The sequence below is a fragment of the Vulpes vulpes genome, chromosome 13 (genome assembly GCF_048418805.1).
Source record: "Vulpes vulpes isolate BD-2025 chromosome 13, VulVul3, whole genome shotgun sequence".
In the NCBI taxonomy this organism is placed as follows: domain Eukaryota; kingdom Metazoa; phylum Chordata; class Mammalia; order Carnivora; family Canidae; genus Vulpes; species Vulpes vulpes.
Genome location: NC_132792.1, coordinates 52,081,992 through 52,108,573, shown reverse-complemented (window position 1 = coordinate 52,108,573; position 26,582 = coordinate 52,081,992). Strand labels below are relative to the sequence as shown.

The following is a 26,582-nucleotide window of genomic DNA, read 5'->3' as shown; positions in this document are numbered from 1 at the left end:
GAATCCCACCATCCTTTCATCTATCATTTTGTTTAGATACTCAAGGTCTAGGAAATTTTATTAGGACAGTCTTAAAACTGATTTTTTAAATAGTCTATTTTCTTATTTGTCTTTCTAAAACCTTTCATTTCAGTGATAGATTGAACACAACTTTTAACATCTGAAACTCGGCCATAGTTCTGAGAATAATGGACAAAAGGCTCCGAAATAGAAAACAGATATCGCAAAATTCATGCACATTTCTACAGATTTACCCAATGATTCTCAATTCTCTCCCAGAAGCTAGTATAAAACAAGCTATTAAGTTAGGCACAGAAAAGCATACAGACACCAATAAAAGTGGCAGCTGACAGCAGAGAAAAGAGGTGGTAGAAATGTTTAAGGCAGAAAGACTAAAAAAGAAGACTTGTTGAGAGTCAATTAGGATATAATCCCAAATTAGAGTAACACCAATTAAGAGCAGCAAGGGAAGTACTAGAAGCAGGTACAACAGAAGCAAAAAGTATCAGCTGATAAGCAAAGGGAGGTGATAGGTAACGAGTTAAAAAAAAATTTTGCCCAGTTCTGGGGCCATTCAAAGGAGCAAGCCGCTCTACCCACCTTAAAAATCCTTAGGAAATCACATCATTATGAAATTGTTTTCCATAATAGTAGCCCTGAGTCATCAAGGAAAGCTTTTAAATCCTGTTCGGTATTCTCTATTTTAAAAAGCAGGAAATGTTTTGGGGACAGGCAACTGAGTAATACATTTTAGAGTTTTATAGGCAAGATTTGGTTGGGTAGACATTTGCATATTCCCTAGCAGCTGAGCTTGCTCTAATTATTCAAGAGTTTGCAATGTTTTTGATGGATAAAATTTTTAAAGAATTTTCTCTAATAGATATCGGCTTATGCTATATCATTAGAAAAATAGTAGATTGGGGATCCCTGGGTGGCTCAGTGGTTTAGAGCCTGCGTTCGGCCAGGGGTGTGATCCTGGAGTCCCAGGATCGAGTCCCATGTTGGGCTCCCTGCATGGAGCTTGTTTCTCCCTCTGCCTGTGTCTTTACCTCTCTCTCTCTCTCTCTGTCTCTCATGAATAAATAAATAAAATCCTTAAAAAAAAAAAAAAGAAAAATACTAGATTATATTTTCCATATATCCCTATAATATTATTTATCTATTTATTTATTTATAAAGCTTTATTTATTCTGGAGAGACACAGAGAGAGGCAGAGACATGGGCAGAGGGAGAAGCAGGCTCCCTGTGGGGAGCCCCATGCGGGACTCAATCCCAGAACTCCGGAATCACGACCTGAGTCAAAGGCAGATGCTCAACCACTGAGCCACCCAGGTGCCCCCCTATAATTATTTTTAAATACGAAGCTGACCTATACTGATGAGGATCATAAGATCCTATGGGTGCCTCAGTGGTTCAGTTGGTTAAGCAATCAATTTAAGAGTTTTCTTTCTTGGTGGGGCATCTGAAGGCACGTCTGCCTTCAACTCAGGTCATGATCCCCGGGTCCTGAGATGGAGCCCTGTGTGGCGCTCCTTGTTCAGTGAGGAGCCTGCTTCTCCCACTCCCCCTGCTGTGCTCTCTCTCTGCAAATAAATAAATAAAATCCTTAGGGAAAAAATGATCACAGGATCCTGGACTTCTGGCAGATATCATGATTAAATGAGCATTTAGGGGGTGGGAGACAGTGTCATAGGATGGGACTGAGTGAATTTTGCATGTGGCAGGGATGTAAATAGTTATGACCAAGAGGATAACTGTGATAGATTGCATTACTCATCTCATTTCTTCACTGCCCTGTAGTAAAACCCTTGCTATCAGCTCAGTATTGATAAGGTGTAGTTCCCTTGCCATTGGGGAGCTTGTTTCTTTAGTTGATGTACATTGAAGATATAAGTAAATTGAGGAAAGGTTTAGATTAACCTATGAATGGTAAATACAGATTTGCATATTAAAAAAAGTCCAGGGAGTTTGAAACAAATCCCCAAACTTCTGAGGCCAACATTAATGGAATACTATGAAACTTTGAAACCACAGCTGGTTAGACCATTGGGCTGACCCAGTATTGAATTTCTTATATTCATATCATTTGGTTTTTAAAAATAAATACACATTTTAGTATAAATTCCTAAGGGAAACATACAGTTTATTTGAAAAGACTATAACTTTCCCCCCATGTTTCTTTTAAACTAATTACAAAGAACTCAGAGATGTTCTAAGCCAAAGGATGTAGGAAACTCTGTGAATGAACCTGACTTATTTTACATTCTCACACCTGCATTCTACATGTGGGAAATGGAAAAATGGGATTTTGAACATAGGATTTTAACCTCCAGGTAAGGAACTGTATGGATCCTGAAATCATCCTGCGGATAGATGAAATCTTTAGAAACCAAGAAGTGGCTCGGATTACTACCATTTGCTTCACAAAATTGCCTGCTTGAAAAAACAATTCAACTCTTTTACCATGCTCTATAAGTCTCAAATCATTATGGTTTGGAAACAATGCACATGAGACCGTGACAGCAATAATTACTTCGAATGAATGAATACAAGAAAGCAAGATATTGTGTCTTTTCCAGGCAACATTTAAATGCAAAATCTTTCATTTTAGATGCAGTAAATACCACAGAAGCCAATAGATAAAGATGATGTCCCAACTCTCAAAACCATACCAAAAGGAGTGGGAATTCCACTCAGGCAGGCAGCTGAGACAAGGACTGTGGGTAAAGCTGCAAGCTTATTGCTCAGGAATAATGGTATGTCTGAGTTATGTTACTGCCTAACTATCTTTTAGATATATTTAGTGATGCCCAATATACTAGTAAATTTCCAAACAGAACCACAAAATGGATGACAATTTAGGGTAATTCCATGCCTGTAATTTTGTTTAGAAAGAAAAAAAGAAGAAGTCTGGTCCATTAGTCATTTCTATCTTTGTTTAACACCTTTCCCTTTCCCATTCACCCTCTGGTGCAGGTGTTAATGAAATTTGAAATGACCGATGGACCAAAAAAGGTCCTGGAAAATCTATCAAAAGGATACTATAATCAGCTTCCACATACTCTAACTTAAATATTACTTGATAGGTAGGGAGCAAGAACTAGAAAAACCAGAGAAGACATCCCACAAAAAGCAAAAAGGAGAGTGATTATAAAGTTTGATCCTCTGGCAGACCAGAAATTAAAGACTTACTCATGTGAGGTGAATGAACTTTACACTGGTTGTCTTCTAAATCATTCTCTATAAGCCTGCCTCGGGAGGTAGGAAGTAACCTGTCATGGGTGTTTACAGTGTGGACTGGATGACCACTTGAGAAAAGACTGTCATGTGCAAGGAAGACTCTATGGTTTCCATGGTTTTTAAGGGAAACAGACACAGAGCTTTGGCTAATTAGATAGGGCTTGCTCATCCTTCCAGGACCCTAGGGTCTGTTTTGACTTTGTTTCTGCCCTCCTGCCTCAAGACAGAGATCAGTTTCTGCTTTCCCCAGTGTTCCCTCAAGCATATCTAGATGGTTCCAAGTCAAGGTCCGGACAAAGTTAGGTTTTCTCCATCCCCTCTGTAAGGTCCTCTTTGTAGGGTCGATTTCCTATTCCAACTCTGTGTCCCTCCAGATGAAAGACAGGGCCTGTCCTAGGGTCTGAGCAGGATTTACTTGCATATTGGGACAAAACACTACTCTTCACTTCTATCACAGAGCGATAGACAGAGGCACGGGGTTATTCTCCTACGTTCTCCAAACCCTGTGTCCGTGCCCATGGCCTCTCCTGTGGTGTCTTGCCTCCCCCTTCCACCACAAAATCTCTGTGCAGTCAGTTCACACCAGCATTAGCAAACATGCCAAATCACCACATATTCTGCATACTGTTTCTGTTGCTGTCACCTTTCTCCCTCGCATCTCTCCATCTATATAAATTCTACACAAAATGCTTTCCCCAGTATAGGTCAGGTTTAGTATTTAAAAAGAATTTCAGGGAAACAGAAAATATAATCTATTATTTTGCTAAGGATGTACCATGGTCGATATTAGAGAAAATTCTTTTAAAGTTTTATTGATCAAAGACATAATCTCTCGATTAATCAGAGAGATATCAGCTGCTAAGGAATATATAGATGTCTACACAACCAAATCTTGCCTTAAGATCTATGAAATCTTGCTTCTTTACCCTTTATCCCTCACAGGGCCTTTTTCCCTTCCTACTCTTAGCGTCTGCCTCCCAGAGGACCTGAGCCGACACAAACGCTATGAGATAGTTTTTCTGTTCACTTGTTTGGCACGGTTAGCTGACTTATAAAAAGAGCATTGACTTGATTCAAATACTTACTTTAATATGGAAGGAACAAAGATTGTCCACTGAAAACTGATTTTCTTGGACATTTCAACCTGGGTGATTTTAATTAGGTGACTGATGGTTGCGGGGACTGATTCTCTAGGTTAAGATCCTCATGGAGATTTTCATCAAGGCTGCAAATGGAGGACATGCTCTATAAAGGAGTGAAGCAAGAAAGAATATTACATGGAGCAGAGGAACTAGAGGTACAATACAGGCTGTCAATAGGATCGTAGGGTCAAAGCATAGGAGCACTGTATAGCTTTCTCTGAGTGAGGCTGGGAAATTAGTGCCTGGCATCCAGCTTCTCAGATATGCTTGGAGTATCAGTTTCCTAGGGCTGCCATTACATGTTACGCAAATTGGGTGACTTAAAACAACAGAACTTCATTCTCTCACAGTTTGGGAGGTCAGAAGTCTGAAATCAAAGTGTCATTGGTTTGTTCCCTTTTTGGAACCTCAGCCGGAGAATCTGTTTTCATACCTTTCTCCTAGTTTCTAGTGGTTGTCAGGAATTCTTGGCATTCCTTAGCTGGTGATAGCCTAACTACAATCTCTGCCTCAGTTGTCACATGACATTCTCCCCGTGTTTCTGTGTCTCTGTGTCCAAATTTGCCTCTTCTTATAAGGAGAACGGTCATATTACATTTAGGACCCACTTTTAATCCAGCATGACCTCATCTTAACTTGATTACATCCACAGACTATTTCAAAAAATATCACCTTCATAGGTTGTGAGCAGACATGAATTTTGGGGGAGGCACCATTCAACCCGGTATAACTGGGAACTTGAGTGATTAAAAACTAGCCTTTAGGGGCACCTGAGTGGCTCAGTGGTTGAGCATCTGCCTCTGACTCAGGTTGTGATCCTGGGGTCCTGGGATCAAGTCCCGGATCAGGCTCCCTATAGGGAGCCTGCTTCTCCCTCTGCCTGTGTCTCTGCCTCTCTCTGTGTGTCTCTCATGAATAAATATAATCTTAAAAAAACCAACAACTAGCTTTTAGACTGGTAGTCATAAGAGATGAAAAGGCATTTTCTGGTGATGAGCCTTTGAAAACAGGAATGAATATAGGGTCTGGTTGTAGGATCGGAAGCATCAGAGGGTATAGATTCTTTCTTGACCATACCTCCTCTACAACTGAGACAACACTCCTCTTGCCTTTCACATCTCAGGGTACAGTGAAATAGTCTGGTTTGGTGCGTTCGTGGATGTGCATTCACCTTACTCCTTTACACCCAACTCTGCCTGCCTCTGTAACACACATTCACCTTCATCCCCTCCCATAAAGACAGCAGAATCTAAACACGAAATTGCCAGATTTCTGTTGACATTGGAGAAAGTCACTTTGGGTGGAGGCAGGCAGTTGCATCATTGGAAGAGAGTGAAAAAGGAATCTGGGTTATTTCGCAAATAGCTTTTACCCAGTCTTCCTTATTTTGTCATTTGCCCCTCCCCCAATTCACTCCCAGATCTGTAATCTGCCACTTACTGAACATCCTGAGGATTCTGCAGTAAAGCAGGTTGGTTCTCCACCTTCCCCACTGCCAGCACAGAATTTCTCTCTCTCTGTTCTAAATTAATTGCTTTTCATCCATTTACTTTCTAGACTGCAAAGTTTTATTGCTGTTTTCTTTCCCTGATTTTCTACTTGAGGTTTTTGTGTGTGAGGCGTTCTCATGTGCCTGTCCTTCTGTCACCCACCCAACCACCACTCCTTATTGCAGTCCTAGTGAGGCTTTGGGAGTGAAGATGTGTATGTTCGTTTGGTATGTAAATCTGGAATTCCAGATTTAAAGCAATACCAATCAATATGGTTGCACATTTCTCCCGAAACGGTGAACTCCTCAGGTGCAGATATGAGGTTGACAGATTGAAGTAAGGTTAGAGTTTTGCCAGCTAAGAAAAGGAGGGATCAAGGTGATGGGGCTTAAGAAGACTTGATTTGCAAGGAAATAATCATTGCATGCACTCTGGACTTTAAAGCTAGGATAGTGTGAACATGAAGGAGATGGTAAGAGTGAAAAATTGAAGGTCACTGGACTGAAGCCTCAAAGATTTTGAAAAAGTGTTCAATTGAGCATACAAGTGAAGCGAGCAGGGAAGACAAAGAGTAAAAGGCATTTATAATTCGGATCTGACCTTTCTGGAGGTGGTGGTTATTATTGGGTGTGAGCCATAGAGGGATATGGTCAACCATTTTCCAAAGATCTCTCTCATCCTGTGTGGCTTCCTACAGTGTGACACTGCCACGCATCCATTAAGAAGTGGAAGCTCATTCCTTCCCTCTTGAATCCAAGCTGGTCTATTAACTTGTTTATAACCCAGCGAGTGAAGTGACGAGGCATGATTTCCCAGGCTAGGTAGAAAAGGCCATGTAGTTTCTTTCCAACTCTTCTGGAATGTTCACTTTGGGAAAAGCCAGCCACCACTGGCTGACTACCCTGACACATACCATGCTACAAAGGCTGCACATAGGTGCTCTGGTCACAGAGCCAACCTTGCCAAAATACCAGATGAGGGAGTCAATCTGTCTGGACCCTCCTAGACCAGCCAGCTAGATACCTCTGAGGGACTTCAATTGATGCCACAAAGCACAAAAGTGCCTGGTCGGAGTGCCTGGATTCTTGAGCTACACAGATTGTGAAATATGAGAGAATGTTTGCAATGTATAAGTTTCTATTTTCCATCCAGACTTCCCCCATGAACTCCAAACCCATATAGCCAACTGCCTCAGAACATCTCCACTTAGATGACTAATAGGTAACTCGGATTTAACATATTCAAAACTGGGGGCACCAGTTGGTTAAATGGCTGCCTTCAGCTCAGGTCATGATCTCAGGGTCCTGGGGTTGAGCCTCAAGTCTGGCTCTCTTCTCAGTGGGGAGTCTGCTTCTCTCTCTGCCTTTCCTCTCCAATTCCCCTACCCCACTCATGCTCTTACTCTAATAAATAGATAAAATATTTTTAAAAAATATTCAAAACTGAGCTCTTGATAGTCCCTCCTGCTTTTCCCTATCTTGTTTATCAGCAATTCCATTCTTCCAGTTGCCCAGGCCAAACATGTTGCTATCATTCCTCACTGCTCTCTTTATCTCATAATCTATATCCAGTGTTAGGAAATACCACTGTCTCTACTTTCAAAATATATCCAGATTGCTACCACACTCACGCAAGCTGCCATCACCTCTCATCTGGATTACCCGCAAGTCTCCCCATAGATCTTGCTGTTGTTCATCTTCATTCTACTCAGGATCCTGCTATTATGTCAGAGTATATCCTTCCTCTGCTCAGACTTCTCAAAGACCCTTCAGCTCAGAATAAATAAAGGCCAAAGTCCATACCAAGACCTACAAGGTCTCTTCTACCCTCCAGGTTCATCTCCTACTCCTCTTATACTCAGCTACAATGGCTTCCTCCCTGTTCCTTAAGCTGTACAGGCACAGTCCTGCTTCAGGGCCTTTGCACTAGCCATTTCCTCTATCAGAATTCTCTTTCCCAGAGATTCATGTGCTAGTTCCATTTCCTTCAAATATTATTCAAAAGTAAATTCCTAGAAACTACGTAAGGTGACATATTAACCACTTATTGTGGTGGTCATGTCTCAATATACACAAATATTGAATCATTATGTTGTGCATCTGAAATTGATACAATGTCATGTGTCAATTAAAAAGGTAAGTTTTTAGAAGAGCTTTTTCTTTTAAGATTTTATATTTGAGAGAGACTGCGGGCGCACATGTGAGCATGGGGACGGGGAGAGGGAGAGAATCTCAAGTAGACTCCTCACTGAGCATGGAGCCCGATGGTGGGGCTCAATCCCAGAACCCCGAGACCATGACCTGAGTTGAAACCAAGAGTCGGATGCCTAAATGACTGAACCACTCAGATGCCCCAAGAGCTTTCTCTAAATAGTCTATCAGTGTTAAAATAGAAATTACATATTCCAAAAAAGCAGATTTTTCTGTGAGGATTTCCATTGACACTAAACTTAAATTTCAGTTTCTCACTCTGACACCTCACAATCCCACTACTTGCTTTATTTTTTTAGAGATACAGTTAACATATAACATATTAGTTTTAAGTGTACAACATAGATATTTCCTGCAAAATGATCAGTAAAATATCTAGTTAATATCACCATACATAGCTACAAAATCTCTTGTCTGTGATGAAAAGTTTTGAGATCTACTCTCTTAGCAACTTTCAAACATAAAATATTACTAACTAGAGCCACCGTGCTGTATATTACATCCCATGACTTATTCTATAGCTTAAAGTATGAAGTATGTATTTTTTCCACTCCCTTCACTCATTTTGCACACCCTACTCTCACCTCTGGCAACCACTAGTCTGTTCTCTGTATCCATCAGTGTTTTTTTTTTTTCTTCAGATTCCACATATAAGCAAGATAAAATACTATCTTTTTTAAAAATGTTATTTATGTATTCATGAGAGACGGGGGGGGGGGGGGGCAGGCACAGACAGGCACAGGCAGAGGGAGAAGTAGGCTCCATGCAGGGAGCCCAATGTGGGACTCGACCCCGGGACTCCAGGATCATGCTCTGAGCCGAAGGCAGACACTTAATCGCTGAGCTACCCAGGCGTCCCTCTTATTTTTCTTATTATTTCTTTAGCATATCTCCAAGGTCCATCCATGTTGTTGCAAATGCCAAGATTTCCTTTTTTATGGCTTAATTTTTTTATATATGTAAACACACACCACATTTTATTTATTCATTCATTGATGGACACTTATGTTGCTTCCACATCTTGACTACTGTAAATACTGTTGCAAAGAACATGGGGGTTCAGCTACCTTTTCAATTTAGTAGTTTTGTTTTCTTCAGGTAAATACCCAGAAGAGAAATCACTAGATCATATGGTATTTCCACTTGTAAAATTTTGAGGGAACCCCATACTGCTTTCCATAGTAGTTGCAGCAATTTAAATTCCCACCAAACATGCAGGAAGATTCCCTTTTCTCCACATCCTCACCAGCACTTGTTATTTCTTATCTTCTTGATAACAGCCATTTTAATAGGTTTGAGGTGATCTCACTGTGGCTTACCTTGCATTTCTCTAATGATTAGTGATGCCAAGCATCTTCTCATGTACCTGCTGGCCACCTGTATGTCTTCTTTGGAAAGATGTCTATTCAGGTCCTCTGCTTTCCCTGCTTTACTTTGTCCCTAGCACATACCACTGTCTAACATACTAGATATTTTACCCATTTATTTTCTATTTCCCCAAAGCAAGCAATTTTGTCTAGTCTGTATACTCCTGTTTCGAATCGTGCCATGCACACAGCAAGTACTCAAAACATATTTATTGAGAGGATCCCTGGGCGGGTCAGCAGTTTAGCGCCTGCCTTCGGACCAGGGCATGATCCTAGAGTCCCGGGATCGAGTCCCATGTCAGGCTCCCTGCGTTGGGGCCTGCTTCTCCCTCTGCCTGTCTCTCTCTCTCATGAATAAATAAATAAAATCTTAAAAAAAAAAAAAAACATATTTATTGAAAAACAGAATTCCTAGGAACAGTTTATATTACCTCAACAAAGGAAAGTGAGTGTAAAAGGAGGGAGGAGGGGAGAAACAGCTAAAGAAAATTCTAACGAATAACAGCTGTAATTATAGCTTTCCTTTATTTATGTCTTCTTTCAATCATTTATTCACAATTTTCTAATTGCATTCTCGATGAATATGTGGGTTCAACAACAACAAAAAGGAATGCACTAAGCAAAGTCTGTTTCTTATTCATGATGTTCCTCTTATGATTTTGTGTCTTTACTCTCCTGGATTCCTAAGAGAATCGCATCCGCCTCAAGTATAGTTGTATCTGTGGTCGCTCCCAGGAACCTAGACGTAAGTTCGAGATCTAACAGTCGCAGCCGGACTCTGGTTCCTTTCTGGTATTTCCTAAATAGTAGGAAAAACAATTCCATGAATTTGGCATATTACAGTATGAACAACTAGTTTAAAACAAAACTCAAATTCTAATTTTAAATGTGGTGGCTCAAAATAAAGAAGTTAATACATCTTTTATTAAAAAGAACTTTGTAGTAGTACCTGAGATATAGTTGCTTTTGACAGAAAAATAATTTAGTTGTATCAGAATTTTCATCTTAAGGGGACTTTAAAAGATTTTATAACCAAAATAAAAATATAGCCCAAACCAAAATGCAAACAAGTCAATTCTTGAAACTGACATTTATTTTAATATGTCATTCATTTTTTTTTAAATTAGAGAGTGATATCAAGGGGAAAAACGATTTTCAGATACATATTTTTTCTTCTAAAGTTAGAATCTTCTTTTAAAGTAAAGGAAATTTTACAAAAGCAAAATGGAAAAAAGTCTAAATGTTTAGTGTTGGGGCTTGACTGCCCTGTAATTAAGTATAATGATAGCCATAACATGCCTGATGGTTCACTTGGTCAATAAAGTCGTATTTTATAATACCAAATGAAAACTTAGACTCATTTGCCTTCTTCCTCAATCAAGTATTTTAAGAGTGTAATACCAACATTATGAAAGGGTGCAGGAGAGTGCAAATATTGCTACGGATTGAAATCCAAAAATCTTTAAAGATCTAAATATACAAGGCATACTTTGTTTCATTGTGCTTCATTTTGTACTTTGCAAATTTTACGTTTTTTACAAACTGAAGTTTTGTGGCAACCCTGTGTCAAATGAGTGTATTGCCACCATCTTTCCAACAGCATTTGCTCACTTTGTGTCTCTTTGTCACATTTAGATAATTTGCACAATATTTCAAACTTTGTCACTATTATTATATTTGTTATAGTGATCTGTGATTAGTGATTACAACTTGTTGAAAGCTGAGATGATGTTTAGTAGCAGTTTTTAGCAATAAAGTGTTTTTTTAATTAAACAATTTTTTTTTAATTGAAGTGTAGTTGACACACAATGTCACATTAGTTTCAGGTGTACAACATAGTGATTTGACAATGCTAACTCCCAAGACTGTCATCATACAATGCTACATACCTTTGGCTATATTCCCTATGTCTTTTAACTCCAGGACTCATTCCATAACTGGAAGCCTGTACCTCTCACTCCCTTTTACCCATTTTGTCCGTTCCCACCACCTCCACTCTGGCAACCATGAGTTTGTTCTCTGTATTATGGGTTTGTTTCTGCTTTATCTTCATTTGTATTGTTTTCTAGATTCCAAGTATAAGTGAAATCATGTGGTATTTGTCTCTCTGACTTATTGAATTTAGCATAATACTTTCTAGGTCTGTCCATATTTGGGTCCATCCATTAATACATACACCCACCACATCTTCTTTATCCATTGCTTTATTGATGGACACTTGGGCTGCTTCCATATCATGGCCACTGTAAATAATGCTGCAATAAACATACAGGTAGGTGTATATGTTTTTTCCAATTAGGGTTTTCATTTTCTTTGGGTAAATATCCAGTAGTGGAATTACTGGATTATATGGTACTTCTATATTTAATGTTGGAAACTCCATACTGTTTTCTATATTTCTATCATATGAGGGCTCCTTTTTCTCCACATCCTCACCAAAATTACTTGTCATTTTTTATCTTTTTGATACAAGCCGTGACAAGTATCAAGTGACATCTTATTATGGTTTTGATTTACATTTTCCTGATGATCTGTTTACCACTTCTATGTCTTTTTGGAAAAATGTCTGTTCAGGTCCTCTACCCATTTTAAAATCAAATTATCTTGGATTTTTTGTTTTGTTTTGTTTTGTTTGGTGCTGAGTTGTTTAAGTTCTTTACATGTTCTGGATATTAACCCTTCTCCGATATATCATTTGCAAATGTCTTTTCCCAGTCACAAGGTTGTCTTTTTGTTTTGTTGATGATTTCCTTCACCATGCAAAAGCTTTTTATTTTGCTGTAGTCCCAATAGCCATAAAGTATTTTTTAATTGAAGCATATGCAGTTAACCTTTGGGTAGGGTTTGAACTCCCCAGGTTCACTTATATGTGGATTTTTCCCCAATATACATAGTCCAATACTATTAATGTATTTTCTCTTCCTTATGATTTTCTCAATAACATTTTCCTTTTGTTTTGCTTTTTTAGAGAAAGTGCTAGTGCAAGCAGGGGAGGGGCAGAGATAGAGGAAGAGAAAGAATCTTAAGTAGGCTCCATATCCAGAAAGGAGCCAGAGGTGGGGCTCTGCAATCTCACCTCCCTGAAATTACCACCCAAGCGAAAATCAAGAGTTCGACACTTAATCGACTGAGCCACCCATGCGTCCCAATGACATTTTCTTTAGCTTACTTTATAAGAATATAGTATATAATACACATAACATACAAATACACATTAATTAACTATATTATCAGTAAGGCTTCCTGCCAACCACAGGCTATTTGTAGCTAAGTTTCTGGGGAGTCAAAAATTATACAAGATTTTCGACTACATGGGGGTTAATGCTCCTAACCATCGCATTGTTCAAGGGAGAATTGTACCTTGCTCTTTTAGAAATAATGCTATTGTTGCACCCTTAATGGGCTAAAGTGTTTACAGTGTAAACGTAACTTTTACATGTGCTGGGAAACCAAAGAGTTCATTTGACTTGCTTTATTGCAATATTTGCTTCATTGTGGTGGTCTGGAATCAAGTCTGCACTATCTCTGAGGTATGCCTGTGCACTTTTGAGTATTCTAAGTTAATTTTAAGATTAAGTAATTTTATATAAATGGAAGGTAAAGAAACACAGTTCTCAAAAAAAGTCACTGGAAAAGGATTTTTGTAGATCATCTGATGAACAGTCTCCACACAATGTTTGACTAGGTATTCTAAAGGAATTTACATATGCTCCATCAAGTAAACATGAAGGCTATTTCGTTTCTTAAAAAACATATTTTTCTTTCTGATTATAGAAGTAAACTTTCTTTTGTAAAACTGCAGAATAATGAAATCAGTCATATTTTCTTATCCTTCTACATGTATATTTACATGTACATAGACATGAGTGTGTATCTGACAGCAAAGATCTTACTATCTTTGTTTAAAAAAATAAAGGGATATCTTAGAATATTGAGGCATAGCTGTATAGTTTTAGAAAACAGTAATTATAGGACATATCCTATATGAATTAACCACTTGGAAAAGGAGGTTAGTGCATCAACAAGATAAAGCTAAACACTATTTTTTCTTTTTTTTTTCCCCACTTTTTTTTATTAAAGATTTTACTTATCCATTCATGAGAGAAACAGAGACACAGGCAGAGGGAGATGCAGGGTCCACACAGGGAGCCCAATGTGGGACTTGATCCCAGGTCTCCAGGATCACACCCTGGGCCGAATGCCGTGCTCAACTGCTGCGCCACCCGGGCTGCCCTGAACACTATTTTCTGTATTACTTGGAGCTGTAACCTATGTTCTAATAGATTCTTTCATTTGTCCTCACAGCATGACACACAGTTAATTCATTAAATCAGCTTTGATTTGTGTTGACCTCTCCTCCCCGCCTTTCCTGCAACATCCAGTTAACAAGTTTAGTTCATTTCTTTAACAGATATTTCTTGAACCTAACCCTTCAAGTCTCATTACCCCTTAGCTGAAGCTTGAGGTCCAATGTGATCTTCTCAGAGCTCATGTTTCTACTTGCTTCTTAGCATGGGTTCCATATCTTGGCCTAATGTTCATCCCCACATACTTCATTCCCTTTGTACCTTTGCTTCTATTGCCAGCACTGCTTGAACTTATCATCTATCCATTGATAATCTTAAGTTCCAGATAGAATGAATACATCAAATGCAGCTGAGAACCTTGACATTCTCCTTGTCGGAATGAAGAGTCTTGGATGCAAATCTGAGCCCTACTATTTACTAGTTGGGTAACCCTGTGTAACTTGCTTTCTCTGAACCACAATTTCCTCATCTACAACAATGGTGATTCCAGGTTCACTGTGAAGGTTAAATGAGATAATATGTTGAAAATGCTTACCACGTGACTGGAAATGTTAGTGCCCCTCACATACTTGTATTGGTTATCTATATAAGTCTCTGATTTCTCATTAGCCTGTATGCTCCCCCAAGATCTGGCACTATTATTTCTCTCTCTATCCTTCTAGAACCAATGCAGCAGGTACTCAAACATCTGTCAATAAATTAACATGACACTTGCTGATAAAAGCTACCAGGTCACAGATTATCTAGAATTTCTATTTTCTTGGCTTTAGCAGCTGTGTAGACTGGTATATTTACTTAACCTCTCTGAAATCTGCCTGGCACTGTGCCTAGCATATAGCGGTTAATAAATGTTAGCTTTCTTTTTTCCATTGTTAATTGTTGGCTTATTTCTTTTTACTTATTTTTAGGAGCATTATTTATAGGTAGATTATAAACTAATCATGAGGAGATGAACGGTGACTTTTCATAAATACAGTTGACCATGTCACAAATACTAGAGGCAAAAATTTTGGGTGTATCATAGTGAAGAGGAAGTTCTCAGTTTAAGTGGTTCTGTGTCATATTAATGATGAAAGTGTCCAATTAAAAAATAAAAACAGAAACATCATGAGTGACCAGTATGGTTGGTAATTTATGGAAGGCAAAAGTTTGTCCCCATTTTTATATGCAGTAGCTTTTTTTTAAAAAAAAAATTTACTTATTTTAGAGAGAAAGAGAAAAAGAAAAAAACTAGTGGGAGAGGGGGAGAGAGAGGGAAAGAGAATCTCAAGCAGACTCCACAATAAGGATGGAGCTGGACGCAGGGCTCAATCTCACAACCCTGAGATCACGACCTGAGCCGAAACCAAGAGCCAGATGGTTTAACCAACTATGTCCCTCAGATACAGTAGCTTTTAATAGTATGAAAGCTTTGCCTTCATCTCTAAAAAGTATGGAAATTCTGGGAATTACCCAGTGAGATGGAAATGGAGATGAAAAGCAAACTGCAGGCCTTTATGTGTGTTGAAAGAAGAATTATCCAAATATACACATTGTGTACTACATAAAACAAAACAGAACCTTTAAAAAATTCTTACTTCTGCTATCTTGAGTAGCTATTTCTACTTTTACGGTACTTCATTTTTACTTTGTATTAGTACAGCTAATTGCATGTAAGTGTTATCTCCTTTATCAGACTGTAAGATCCTTAGGGGCAGGGATTTCATACCTGTCTCTTACAGTACCATGTACACACTTCACATAATATAGCCTTCTAAACAGTATATCACACTTTCCAGTATATCAGAAACACCTTGGGGTACTGATAAAAAAGGCAAATGGAGGGAAGCAACCCTGAGAGTGAGCTAGCAAATCTGAGGTGGGACTTAGATTCCTAAGAATTCCTAAGATTCCTAACCTTTTTAGCAAGCTTCCTAGGTGATTCTGACTCACCACTGGAGAAAAATCTGGCTTAGAATTATCTTTGTTAATATACAATCAAGTGCAGGAGGACAGGATAGTCTACATAAATACAAAAGGCCCGTGAAATGAGGACCTCTGACAAAACTTTGTGGGCACCATTAATGAGCTTCAAGAGTAACAGATGTTTTCCATAAGTGACAACAGCCTCTGAGGGTAATTTAGATAGAAAAAAAGAAAAAGTTAGGAATATATCATGGACAAATGCATCTAAAAAGAATCGCTTGAACAAAGCTCACTGATAGCCTGGAGTGAGGCTGCCTTGCTTGCACTGAATATCCAGGACATGGAAAGGTTAGCATACTTCTCCAACAGAAATAGCAGCCATACAATTAACATGGAGTTTATTCTTGCTTTAACTTTGAAATACTTTATTAAATTAAAAAAAGAAAAAGAAATAACTAATGTATTTCTGAGAAGTCCATTTCTTCCAATATAATTCTAGGTGAAACTTCTTTGATAATCAGTAATACTGCTTAGTCTTCTCATTTGGGTTTCCATTGTTCCACATAACAAGATTTAAAATGAATATGCCAGTAAAGTCTTTTCCCAGATTGTTTATGCAGCCTTTAAATGGTCACTTTATTCAAAGATTTTGGCCTAGGTATAAAAATCCAGAGAAGGCAATGTAGTGATTGAGAATGTGGGCTCTGGAGCCAGATGACTAGACATGTGCAGTTTTATCACATAAATATACAACTCTGAGCTACTTTATCTCTGTTTCAGGAATACCCATGACTTAGGTTCTTATGAGCATGAAATAAATCAACTCATGCCAAGCCCTTATAAGTACTCATAAATGTTAGCTATCACTGTCGCTCACCATCATCATCATAAACACAAATCCAGTAAAAATTGATACTCTACGTTGGGTGATGGAGAGTACAAGAGCACTTTCAGTTCTAATCCAGTTATAATTGAATCAATAAAAGATTCCGACAGAAGGAAAATTGGGGTGGGGGGGGGGTTCTTCCCATATTTGTTTTGATTCAAATTTTATTTATTTTCATGGTATAAACACTCTTCTCTTAAAATATAACAAAAATATTCTACAAAAATGAAAACCATTTCTTTTGAAATGAATGTTGAATTTCCAATGAGGATGTGAGACAAAACAGCTCCAAACAAAAGCAAGTGAAATTCAGAGAACTACACACTGAGTGGTCCGCATTTCCCAGCACTGACCACAACATAACTAGAAACAAGAAAGCCACGTATACCATCAGTCACAAAAGGGTCACAGTGATTTATCTACTCTCATACTCTTTTTGGCAGGGGCTCAGGAAGACTGAGGTGCAGGGAAAGGTGTCTCATTTTGCCTGTCTGCTATCCCTCTTGCTTCATTAACTTTTGATGGAGGTAAGCCTCTGACAAATCTACTTATATATTTAGCACACACCATTTCTTAGAAGAGGAAGATAACAATTTCTATGGATTCATAATTTGTTCTTCCAAGAAGCAATCTTTAGCTTCATTTTAAATTCAATAGCAGCCTTAACCTCTAACCTAATCAACTGCCCCCTTTCATGATTTTCTTATTTATTTATTTGTTTGTTTGTTTGTTTGTTTTTAAAGATTTTATTTATTTATGAGAGACGCAAAGAGAGAGGCAGAGGGAGAAGCAGGCTCCATGCAGGAAGCCTGATGTGGGACTCAAACCCAGGACTTCAGGATCATGCCGAGAGCCGAAGGCAAATGCTTAATTGTTGAGCCACCCAGGCGTCCCTCATGATTTTCTAAACCTGAATCTATCTCTTCTTTTTATAATGGGGTTTTATTATTCTTTTATCTATCTAGTTTTTCCTCATTCCTTTGACTGTATCAACGAAATCTTCCAAAATTGCACAAATACCCGTAACAAAATTTTGCTACAATGTGAAAGGGGTTCACAGATACATGAAGGCTATCCATGGACCTCTGAGATTAAGCAGCCCCACTCTAGATTTTAAATCTGTTTATCTTTCTTGAAGTAAAAGAAATGAGTTCTCATTTTATGGACACATCATGGCCTTGTAATAATTACTTCTGATTTATTTCCAAAGTGCTTCTTAAGGAAACCCAGGACTTCACTGAACAAGGTCACTGAGCTAATGCTCAAAGCCATAAAGCTTCATTTTCTCATGGATATAAAAGTCCATAATAAATTAGTAAAGAAAATAATATTATTATCTATGGTCAATTAAATTAAGTCTACCCTATTAGGAATGAATAAGGACAGGTGTTAAAAGAAGAATCATATCCACAGTAGCATTATGTTTTCAATTTTAAAAATATGGAAGAAAAAGATAAATCAACAAAAAGTATCCAACAAAGAAACAGGCTTAAGATGATTATTTTAAGAAGATGGATGGGCCCATAGTCTTGAAAATTGGGCCCAGCATAAAGCACAGGTTTTTTAAAAAATTTAAATTCAATTAATTAACATATAATGTATTATTAGTTTCAGAAGTAGAGGTCAGTGATTCATTAGTCTTCTGTAACACCCAGTGCTGATTACATCTCACGCCTTCCTTAATGTCCATCACCCTGGGGATCCCTGGGTGGCGCTGCGGTTTAGCGCCTGCCTTTGGCCCAGGGCGCGATCCTGGAGACCCGGGATCGAATCCCACGTCGGGCTCCCGGTGCATGGAGCCTGCTTCTCCCTCTGCCTGTGTCTCTGCCTCTCTCTCTCTCTCTCTCTCTCTGTGTGTGTGTGTGACTATCATTAATAAATAAAATAAAATAAATTATAAAAAAAAAAAAATGTCCATCACCCTGTTACCCCATTCCCTCTAGCAACCGTTTGTTTCCTATGATTAAGAGTCTCTTATGGTTTGTCTCCTTCTCTGATTTCATCTTGTTTTATTTTTCCTTCCCTTCTCCTATGCTCTTCTGTTTTGCTTCTTAAATTCCACATGAGTAAAATCGTATGATAACTGTCTTTATCTGATTGATTTATTTCACTCAGCATAATATCCTCTAGTTCCATCCACATTGTTGCAAATGGCAGGATTCCTTTTCTTTCTTTTCTTTTCTTTTCCTTTTTTTCTTTTCTTTCTTTCTTTCTTTTTTTGATGGCTGAATCATATTCTATTATACTGTATCTTCTTTATCCATTCATCTGTTGATGGACATTGTGGCTCTTTCTATAGTTTGGCTATTGTGGACATTGCTGCTATAAACATTGGGGTGCAGGTGCCACTTTGGATCACTACATTTGTATCTCTGGGGTAAATACCTAATAGTACAATTGCTGGGTCAGAGGGTAGCTCTATTTTCAACTTTTTGAGGAACTTCCATACTGTTTTCCAGAGTGGCTCTCCCAGCTCAGCACAGCTTTTCTAAAATGTGTTGGAAATGCTTACAGGTACTTTTTGATGGTCACAATGATCAGGCTGACATTTAGCAGAGGGTGGGTAGAATGTAGATATTCTGTAAGATATAGAACTCTCCTGCACAACAAAGTTGCCCTACATCTGTGCTAGACACCCATGTGGGTGGAAAACCTACTAATCTAAGCCTAGAACTAGCTCTGCTAAAGATAAAAAGTTGTTTTTCTAAATAAAAGTTAAAGTATACACTAAATTTCCAAAAATGTGATTACTATGTAAATGAATGGAAGACTTTGTTCAGAATGTTCACTGTCTCAGAAAAATCACATCACCATAAACAATACCACCATTTCATTTTTGTGTTCTGCTACATGTGGTAAGTGTATCTTCTTTATAATTTATCCTTTGGCCTACTCCTTGCATTGGTAGAAGATCAGTCCTCTTTATACTTGTCATCTAAAATACATGATTTTTGGGACGCCTGAGTGGCTTAGCAGTTTATCACCTGACTTGGCCCAGGGTGTGATCCTGGAGTCCAGGGATCAAGTCCCACATTGGGCTTCCTGCATGGAGCCTGCTTCTCTCTCTCTCTGCCTGTGTCTCTGCCTCTCTCTCTGTGTCTCTCATGAATAAAGGGTCAAAGGCAGGCGCTAAACCACTGAGCTACCCAGGCGTCCCCTAACTTCTAAATTATACTTAATTAATTTAAATTTAAAATTTAAAAAGCCACATCAAAGTGCAGCTCTAGACAATTTCAAATTGACAAGTAAGCATACCTGTCCTACAATACATAAACAACACAACACAATGTAAATATACACTGTGGCAGAAAGGCTAGTTTTGCAGGAAAAATAGCAATTTGAAATAATATGTTGGGCAGCCCGGGTGGCTCAGCGGTTTAGCACCGCCTTCAGTCCAGGGCCTGATCCTGAGGGACCCGGGATCGAGTCCCACGTCGGGCTCCCTTCATGGAGCCTGTTTCTCCCTCTGCCTGTGTCTCTGCCTCTCTCTCTCTCTCTGTGTCTCTCATGAATAAATAAAATCTTTAAAAAAAAACATGTTATAACAAATATCACTAATTACATCTAGCAATGATAAAGTCTGATACTTCTTTGCCATTACTAACCCCTCAAACATTTCTTTCCTGTTACCTTTGGTGCTCTTCCTCAATTCTATTGGGACATTGTACTAGACCTATAGCAACTGAACTGTCTTATTAGATATTTTGAGGTTATAATTAAGTTCTCTGGAAAGATAGCTTCCCCATTATTACAGGCATAAAATTAAGATACATGGAAGTGAAATAACTTGCCTAATGCTGCAAAGTGGTAAGAAAGGATTCACAGATTCTTTTACCTCTTCCTTTTCTCAAGTTCTCAATTACCTGTGACTTCTTGCAAGAACTATAAACTTAATCCCCTAGGGGTGGTAAGAATTTACCACTTCATATAATTTTATACTATCTTTCCTTTTAAATAAAATGTAGGCCACATTGCTGTCATCCAACTCATTATTTTAACTGTTCTCTCATTAGAAAAATGATTACTTTCAGTGCTAACAAATAACAACATCGGAAAAAAAATCTCCATGGCTTTATACAATTCTCTCTCTCTCTCTCTCTCTTTTTTTTTTTTTTACTTTTTTAATTAGGAAGAACATTCCAGGTAGTAGTTTTTTAGAAATCTTATATTTCATATGAAAACCACTGAATACTGCTGTCTTGAAAGGCAAATAGGATGTCTCCAATGAGCACATTCAAAATAAAAATAGCCTGTGTTTCTACTGCTTGGTACGTTTCTTTCTTTTAACTTCAAGTGCTTGCCTCCTTGTGATCTTTGTGAACTCCAGGCTAAACGGATCCAATCCCAGCCTTCACCATGACTGCTCTCTTCCACTGTGTGCTTTCTCGGACCATATGCTGCAGTAAATGAGCCTGCATGGCTGAGCTGTTTAGGAAAAGGGCAATTAAATCTGGTTTTGCATTTCTTTATTAAAGACATGGTTTAAAGACTTTCCTTAGGAGAGGTTTTTGACATTCTTTCCACAGACGTTCTTTAACATCTGTCAGGGCATGGTAGTGATGGTTCTCATAGACTTAAAATAGAGAGAATCCCTCTGACTAGTTCTTTGATATAAATATATTAATAATCCAAAGCTGACAAATATAAGGCATGGATTAAACCTCAATATCTAAAGAATATTGGGAGGAATTCTGACTTTGCTAGTCAATTTAGCTATCTTGCTGTAATCATAATTCTCAGAGGTTTAAAAATAGTTCTTTTCCCTCAAATCATTAGACATCTATGTTTTTACCTCAATGAGTTAAAACGGTTTAGAACTTTTGTATGTTCAAATTCTAATTTTCATACAATTCTTCATTTAAAGTTTTAAGACTTTAGAAGTAAATTTTTCTTCTCCTTTTTGAAGAGAAAAAGTTAAAATGTTTCTAACAGTTCAATTAACATCTATTTGATTTTTTCTAATTTATACAAGTGTTCACAATGTTGATCTATATGTAAATCCAGCAACTTGTCCATGTGTGTGTGCATCTGCATGAGTGCGTGTGCGTATGTGCAGAGAGCACAAGAGCATACATGCAAACGTGAGAGCACATGTGGAAATGTGTGTACTTTTTTCTTCAAATGAATTGTCTGAACATCAATTTCCTCGTCTTTAAAAAAGCAGTGTTAGAAAAGACCTAAGGTTTTTGCAGTCCTATGATTTTGTTCTACTTTTATACAATGTTAAGTATTTGAAAACTGATATAATGTAAAATGATTTTAAGTGCAAAGCTGATTAAATATATATGAAATGAAAGATCTTAATAATTTTTATTAGCTATATAAAATATATAAAATGTTATTATAGCCTTAAATAGTCAATTAACAAATGAACCCTATGCAAACTACTTGATGCACTCTGGATTTGTCTCACTTTTTCAAAATACCATCTGCCATGTTTCCCTGACCTATCTGGTCTCTTTTGCTTCTTTCTGTCCAATCTGTCAGATGTCTTTCAAGATTTTCTCACCACCATACTATCCATACTGTGTTACCAAGCACAGCAGCCATAGTTAACAAAATAAAGGTAGAAAGTGTTCATAACGTTCTATAGCTCTCCAATACTTACACTCATTAAAATGTAAAATGCAGCACAAATCTTAAGTTCTAATTTATTATCCTAGGTCATTAGAAGATGTAAATGGGAAACAAAATCATATCCATAACTTCTGCTACCTGAATTATTATCAAAAGCCTTTTGAAAAAAACCTAATGATTATATCTTTAAAAAAACTAGAGAGAGAGTACCTATCTAATAGGCCAAAATAAACTATGCAAGTCAATTGGCCGCTGGAAACCTACATGCCATTGCGGCAATGAGCCACTGGATATTGTTCATAATGCCAAACTGCATTCCTTGCTCAAGTTGCAATCATCCTAGATATTGATTTTCTTTTTTTTTTTCCTGTAATTCTAATATAAATGTATGATTTTGTTTTTCCCTTAAACCAAGTTCTCTTTAGCCTTTACTGTGTTAGTTAATATTTTGTGTCATGATAAACTGAAGTTTTGTCTCATTCAAGCACTGATTTATGAAATGTGAAAATGACATTTAAAAATATATAATAGTGTCACTTTTTAATAATGTGGAATATGCATATAATGTAATATAGTACACACAGAATCAATAATGACAGTTAAAATCTTTTCTCAGAGCTAAAAAATAAGATGTATCAAATATGAGACACCTGAGATGCACTGGGATCAAACTTGGAGCTGGTATTATGGCATCAAAACAAAAGGGGATATATTTTGAGGTATATAATTTTAAAGCAAATATATGTATTTATTGTCAGAGAACAGTTTTGCCAGTGTAGAACAGAGGAAGGAGTATGAGCTTTAAATCATTATAGAAAGATCTAGATTTGACAGTGATTGAGAGCAAGAAACTTACTTTGAATTAACAGGAGGGTAATTAATACCACCTGGCAAGGCTGATGTGAAGCTTCACACATTATAAGGTATGGAAAGTGATAATACATACTCAGTAAATACTAGCTACTATGAATTCACCACATTCACACTTTATATAACAGATAACTGAAAGGATAGTAACTTAACTTCAAATATGGTTTTATCAAAGACATTAGAAAAAAAAGACATTAGAACACTGTTCAAATGAACAAGTCTAGTATAATCTCCAGTATATATGAAAGAAACAAAAGGAAAACAAAACTCACTGAAGGGATTCTTCTGAGTTTGAATTTGGAGCTGAGGGAGGGAGCTAATAAAATCCAGAAATTACTTTATAATATATAGGAATAGATATGTTGACTCTATAGGGAGTCAGAACTGGAAGTTAAAACAGAATCGCTTGTGGAAGCTTTTTACAATTTTTTTTTTCTTCCCTTCTCACTTTTCTTAAAAATACTGATACCAGGGGTCCAAACCAGACCTACTCCATAAAAATCAGTGGGGGTAGAGCTGGAGACTCCTGTACATTTGGGAAAATGCTCCTTAAATGGGTCTGATCTCCTAACCTTGGTCAAAAATCTTGTTCCTAAGTTAGATTCTCTGAGTCTTTGTCTCAATCAAATTCTAAATCAATTGTTCACGGTAATTTCTGGGGCTAAGCTGAATCTTGCCCAATTCAAGCTTTAATTTCCTAACAAGTGCATGCAGTACACTGAGTAGAAGGTCAAAATTATAACTGCACTTTTAAATGTCAAATATGAGATGAGCAAAGTTGTTTTTCCATTATGAATACTCAAGAGATTAATATATATTTTCATCTAAACAAAGAGCTAAATCATTTTATGTTGGCTATATAAGATTTACTGCAGTTAAGGATGCATTTTCATGACCAATATATTTCCAAAGTCACTTCCACAGTGATTGAAAACCTAACACTTCCTAGCCTAGGCAACAAGAATCAAATTTAGCTTGAAAATTACCTTACGGCAGATGTTATCTCCTCATTACCTCAGCTCTAAATGTCTTTGATTATTTCCTCTACTGGTAGAACCTCTGTCTCCAGATTCCTAATTCCCTGCACTTTCGACCACATTAAGAGAACAGAAGACTTCTAAATTCATTTTACCAACCCATTTTCAGAGTTTCTTTTCTTTTAGTCTTATTTCTATCGCTCTAAATTAATTGCTTATTAAATAAATATTGTTGAATTTTCAACAAACACCTATTCTACATCTGTATGAAGTAAGGGCATACCAAAAAGAAAGAGAGAAACTATCTTGTCCCCCTAACCCACAGAGTAAAAAATGGAGTGAAGAGCCATATTCCACCTTGGTGGGACATAGAACCTACTTTAGCAGGTTGGTCCTGATTTCTGTACCCTTTCAACAAGAGAGGAGACTATCAGATGCCTTTGGAAAGTCAAATACTTAAGAGATTGTTACTGCAATAGCTCATGTGGACTGGCAAGGGTGAGAGAGGAAAATCTTCCATAAGAGAATCGGATCCATGCTGCAGACATCATGCAATCCAGAACGTTTTCCTTCTGGTTTAAGAAAAGAAATTGTGGGCAGCCTGGGTGGGTCAGTGGTTTAGCGCCGCCTTCAGCCCAGGGCCTGATCCTGGAGACCCGGGATCAAGTCCCACATTGGGCTCCCTGTGTGGACCCTGATTCTCCCTCTGCCTGCGTCTCTGCCTCTCTCTCTCACTCTCTGTGTGTGTCTCTCATGAATAAATAAATAAAAATCTTTAAAAAAAAGAAAAGAAAAGAAATTGTTTCTGAGACCATTGGTATCGCTAGAGTGACTTTGCTCTAAATACTAATAGAGTAAAATATTGTCAAGAGTAAAAAAATCTTGGGAATGGAATGATGCAAAAAAAAATTACATACTTTATGGTCTCAGAATCAAAATCAAAACATCTACTTATGATTAAAATTATAAATAAAAGCTTTTTGTTTCCTTTTGCTTTGATTTAGTAGAAGGTTATAGCTATTTCCTTGGGGTTAGATACTGCTATTATTTTAAAGCTCTTACTACCTAGAAAACAACATTCAAAACGTACTAAAATTCCCAAAGAACAGTGTTAGTTTAGCATTTGGCTAATACAAGTATCTCTAAATAAGTTCTTAGCTTTTAAAGTAAAGAAAAATAGGATAGTGATTTAATTTTGTCCTTTACAACAAAAACGGATTAGTGTCCTTAATAAGAAATTCTTAACTTTCCTTCTCAGATTCTATTTACCTGCATCTAGCTTCCCTTGCCCATGTAAATGGACTTCCTAAATCATTGCCTATAAAACAGGTGGAAAAAAAAATCCCAAGATCCTAGAGCTCTTAACTTGCCAAGAAAAGGTGAATGAAGAGCTAAATTCTGTTCAAAGAACAAGTATTATGTCATATGATGAAAGAAAGAAAGCTAAAGAAAGCCATGATTTACTGACCAGGTAAACTAAAACCTTGGATAACAAACTGACAAAAAACAAAAGTGTCTAAGAACAATTCCGTCTCCCAATTTTCTCATTTTATATGACCAATTCTATGATCATTATACAATCTTGGACAAGGTTATCTTTTGTAAAATGGGAATCACCATAGTACTATCTCCTAGATTTCTGGCAAGATTGTACAAGAGAATGCAAAGTTAGGACACACTTTGATTTAACAAGTAAATGGTACAGGCCTATAACTAGCTATTTTCTGTCACAATTCATGTAGGTCTGGCTGTAAGGTTTACTGCAGCTGACAAATTGACGTGGCAGGGGGTTGATGTCTGTTGGGGAAGGAGAGCAATTGGCAAAAGTTTCCAAAGATGCCCTGTTCACAGAAATTGGGTTTAACTTTTGATGGATGTCAATTAGCTAATCTACTAGATAAGCAATAGCAGCTGGACTTTTTTTTTTTTTTTTAAGATTTTATTTATTTAAGAGAGAGAGAAAGAGAAGACAAGCAGAGAGAAGGAAAGGGAGAAGCAGGCTCCCCGCAGAGCAGGGAGCCAGATATGGGGCTCGATCCCAGGACCCTAAAATCATGACTTAAGCTGAAGGCAGACACTTAACTGACTGAGCTAACCAGGTGCCCCAGCAGCTGTACTTTTGAAGAAGTGTGTTTCTAGACCCTGAAGGGCCTGTTGAGAGCAGGAACCAAGTGACTAAGCATATGGGAACAGTGTATGAACACTGAGGGAGATGGGCCTGGCGTGACTGCTTGCTCTGGATCTGGGGCTCCAACCTGTCAGTTTGTTCACTGGTTTATTCATTCAACAAATATTTCTTAAGAGCCCATCTGTGGCAGGTACTTTTATAGGTGCTGGAGTAACCAATATATAAGAAAGAGAGTGAGTTCCATCACTCACAGAGTTTCCACTGCAATAGGGAGAAAATGACAATAAACAAACTACATAGGAGTAAGTGCTGTATAGAAAATTAAAATAAAATGATATGATGGAGAGGGATGACATTAGACTGCGAGGTGAAGGAAGGAATCTCTGAAGAAGTAACATTTAAGTGGAGTCTTGAATGACAAAAGAGCCAGCTGTGTAAAGATGGGGGCAAGAGCATTTCAGGCAGAGGCACAATTGGTTCAAA

At 37.7% G+C, this 26,582-nt stretch overlaps 1 protein-coding gene across 4 annotated transcripts in view; it reads right to left on the bottom strand.

The window, feature by feature from the left end:
- The window catches only part of MRPS28 (mitochondrial ribosomal protein S28), a 185,409-nt gene that overhangs the window by 71,311 nt on the left and 87,516 nt on the right, over window positions 1–26,582 (bottom strand). For 2 of the 4 annotated variants that reach the window (XR_011996617.1, XR_011996618.1), the window contains exon 3: window positions 4,326–4,485. The exons of 1 other annotated variant lie outside the window; for it this stretch is intronic. Coding sequence is in view for 1 of the 3 variants with exons in the window: in XM_026012899.2 (XP_025868684.2) it covers window positions 10,101–10,248 (148 nt within the window). In the remaining 2 variants the exon portion in view is untranslated. Of the gene's footprint in view, window positions 1–4,325; window positions 4,486–9,955; window positions 10,249–26,582 lie in introns of those variants that run through there. One more of the 4 variants, XM_026012899.2, reaches the window with a different exon arrangement.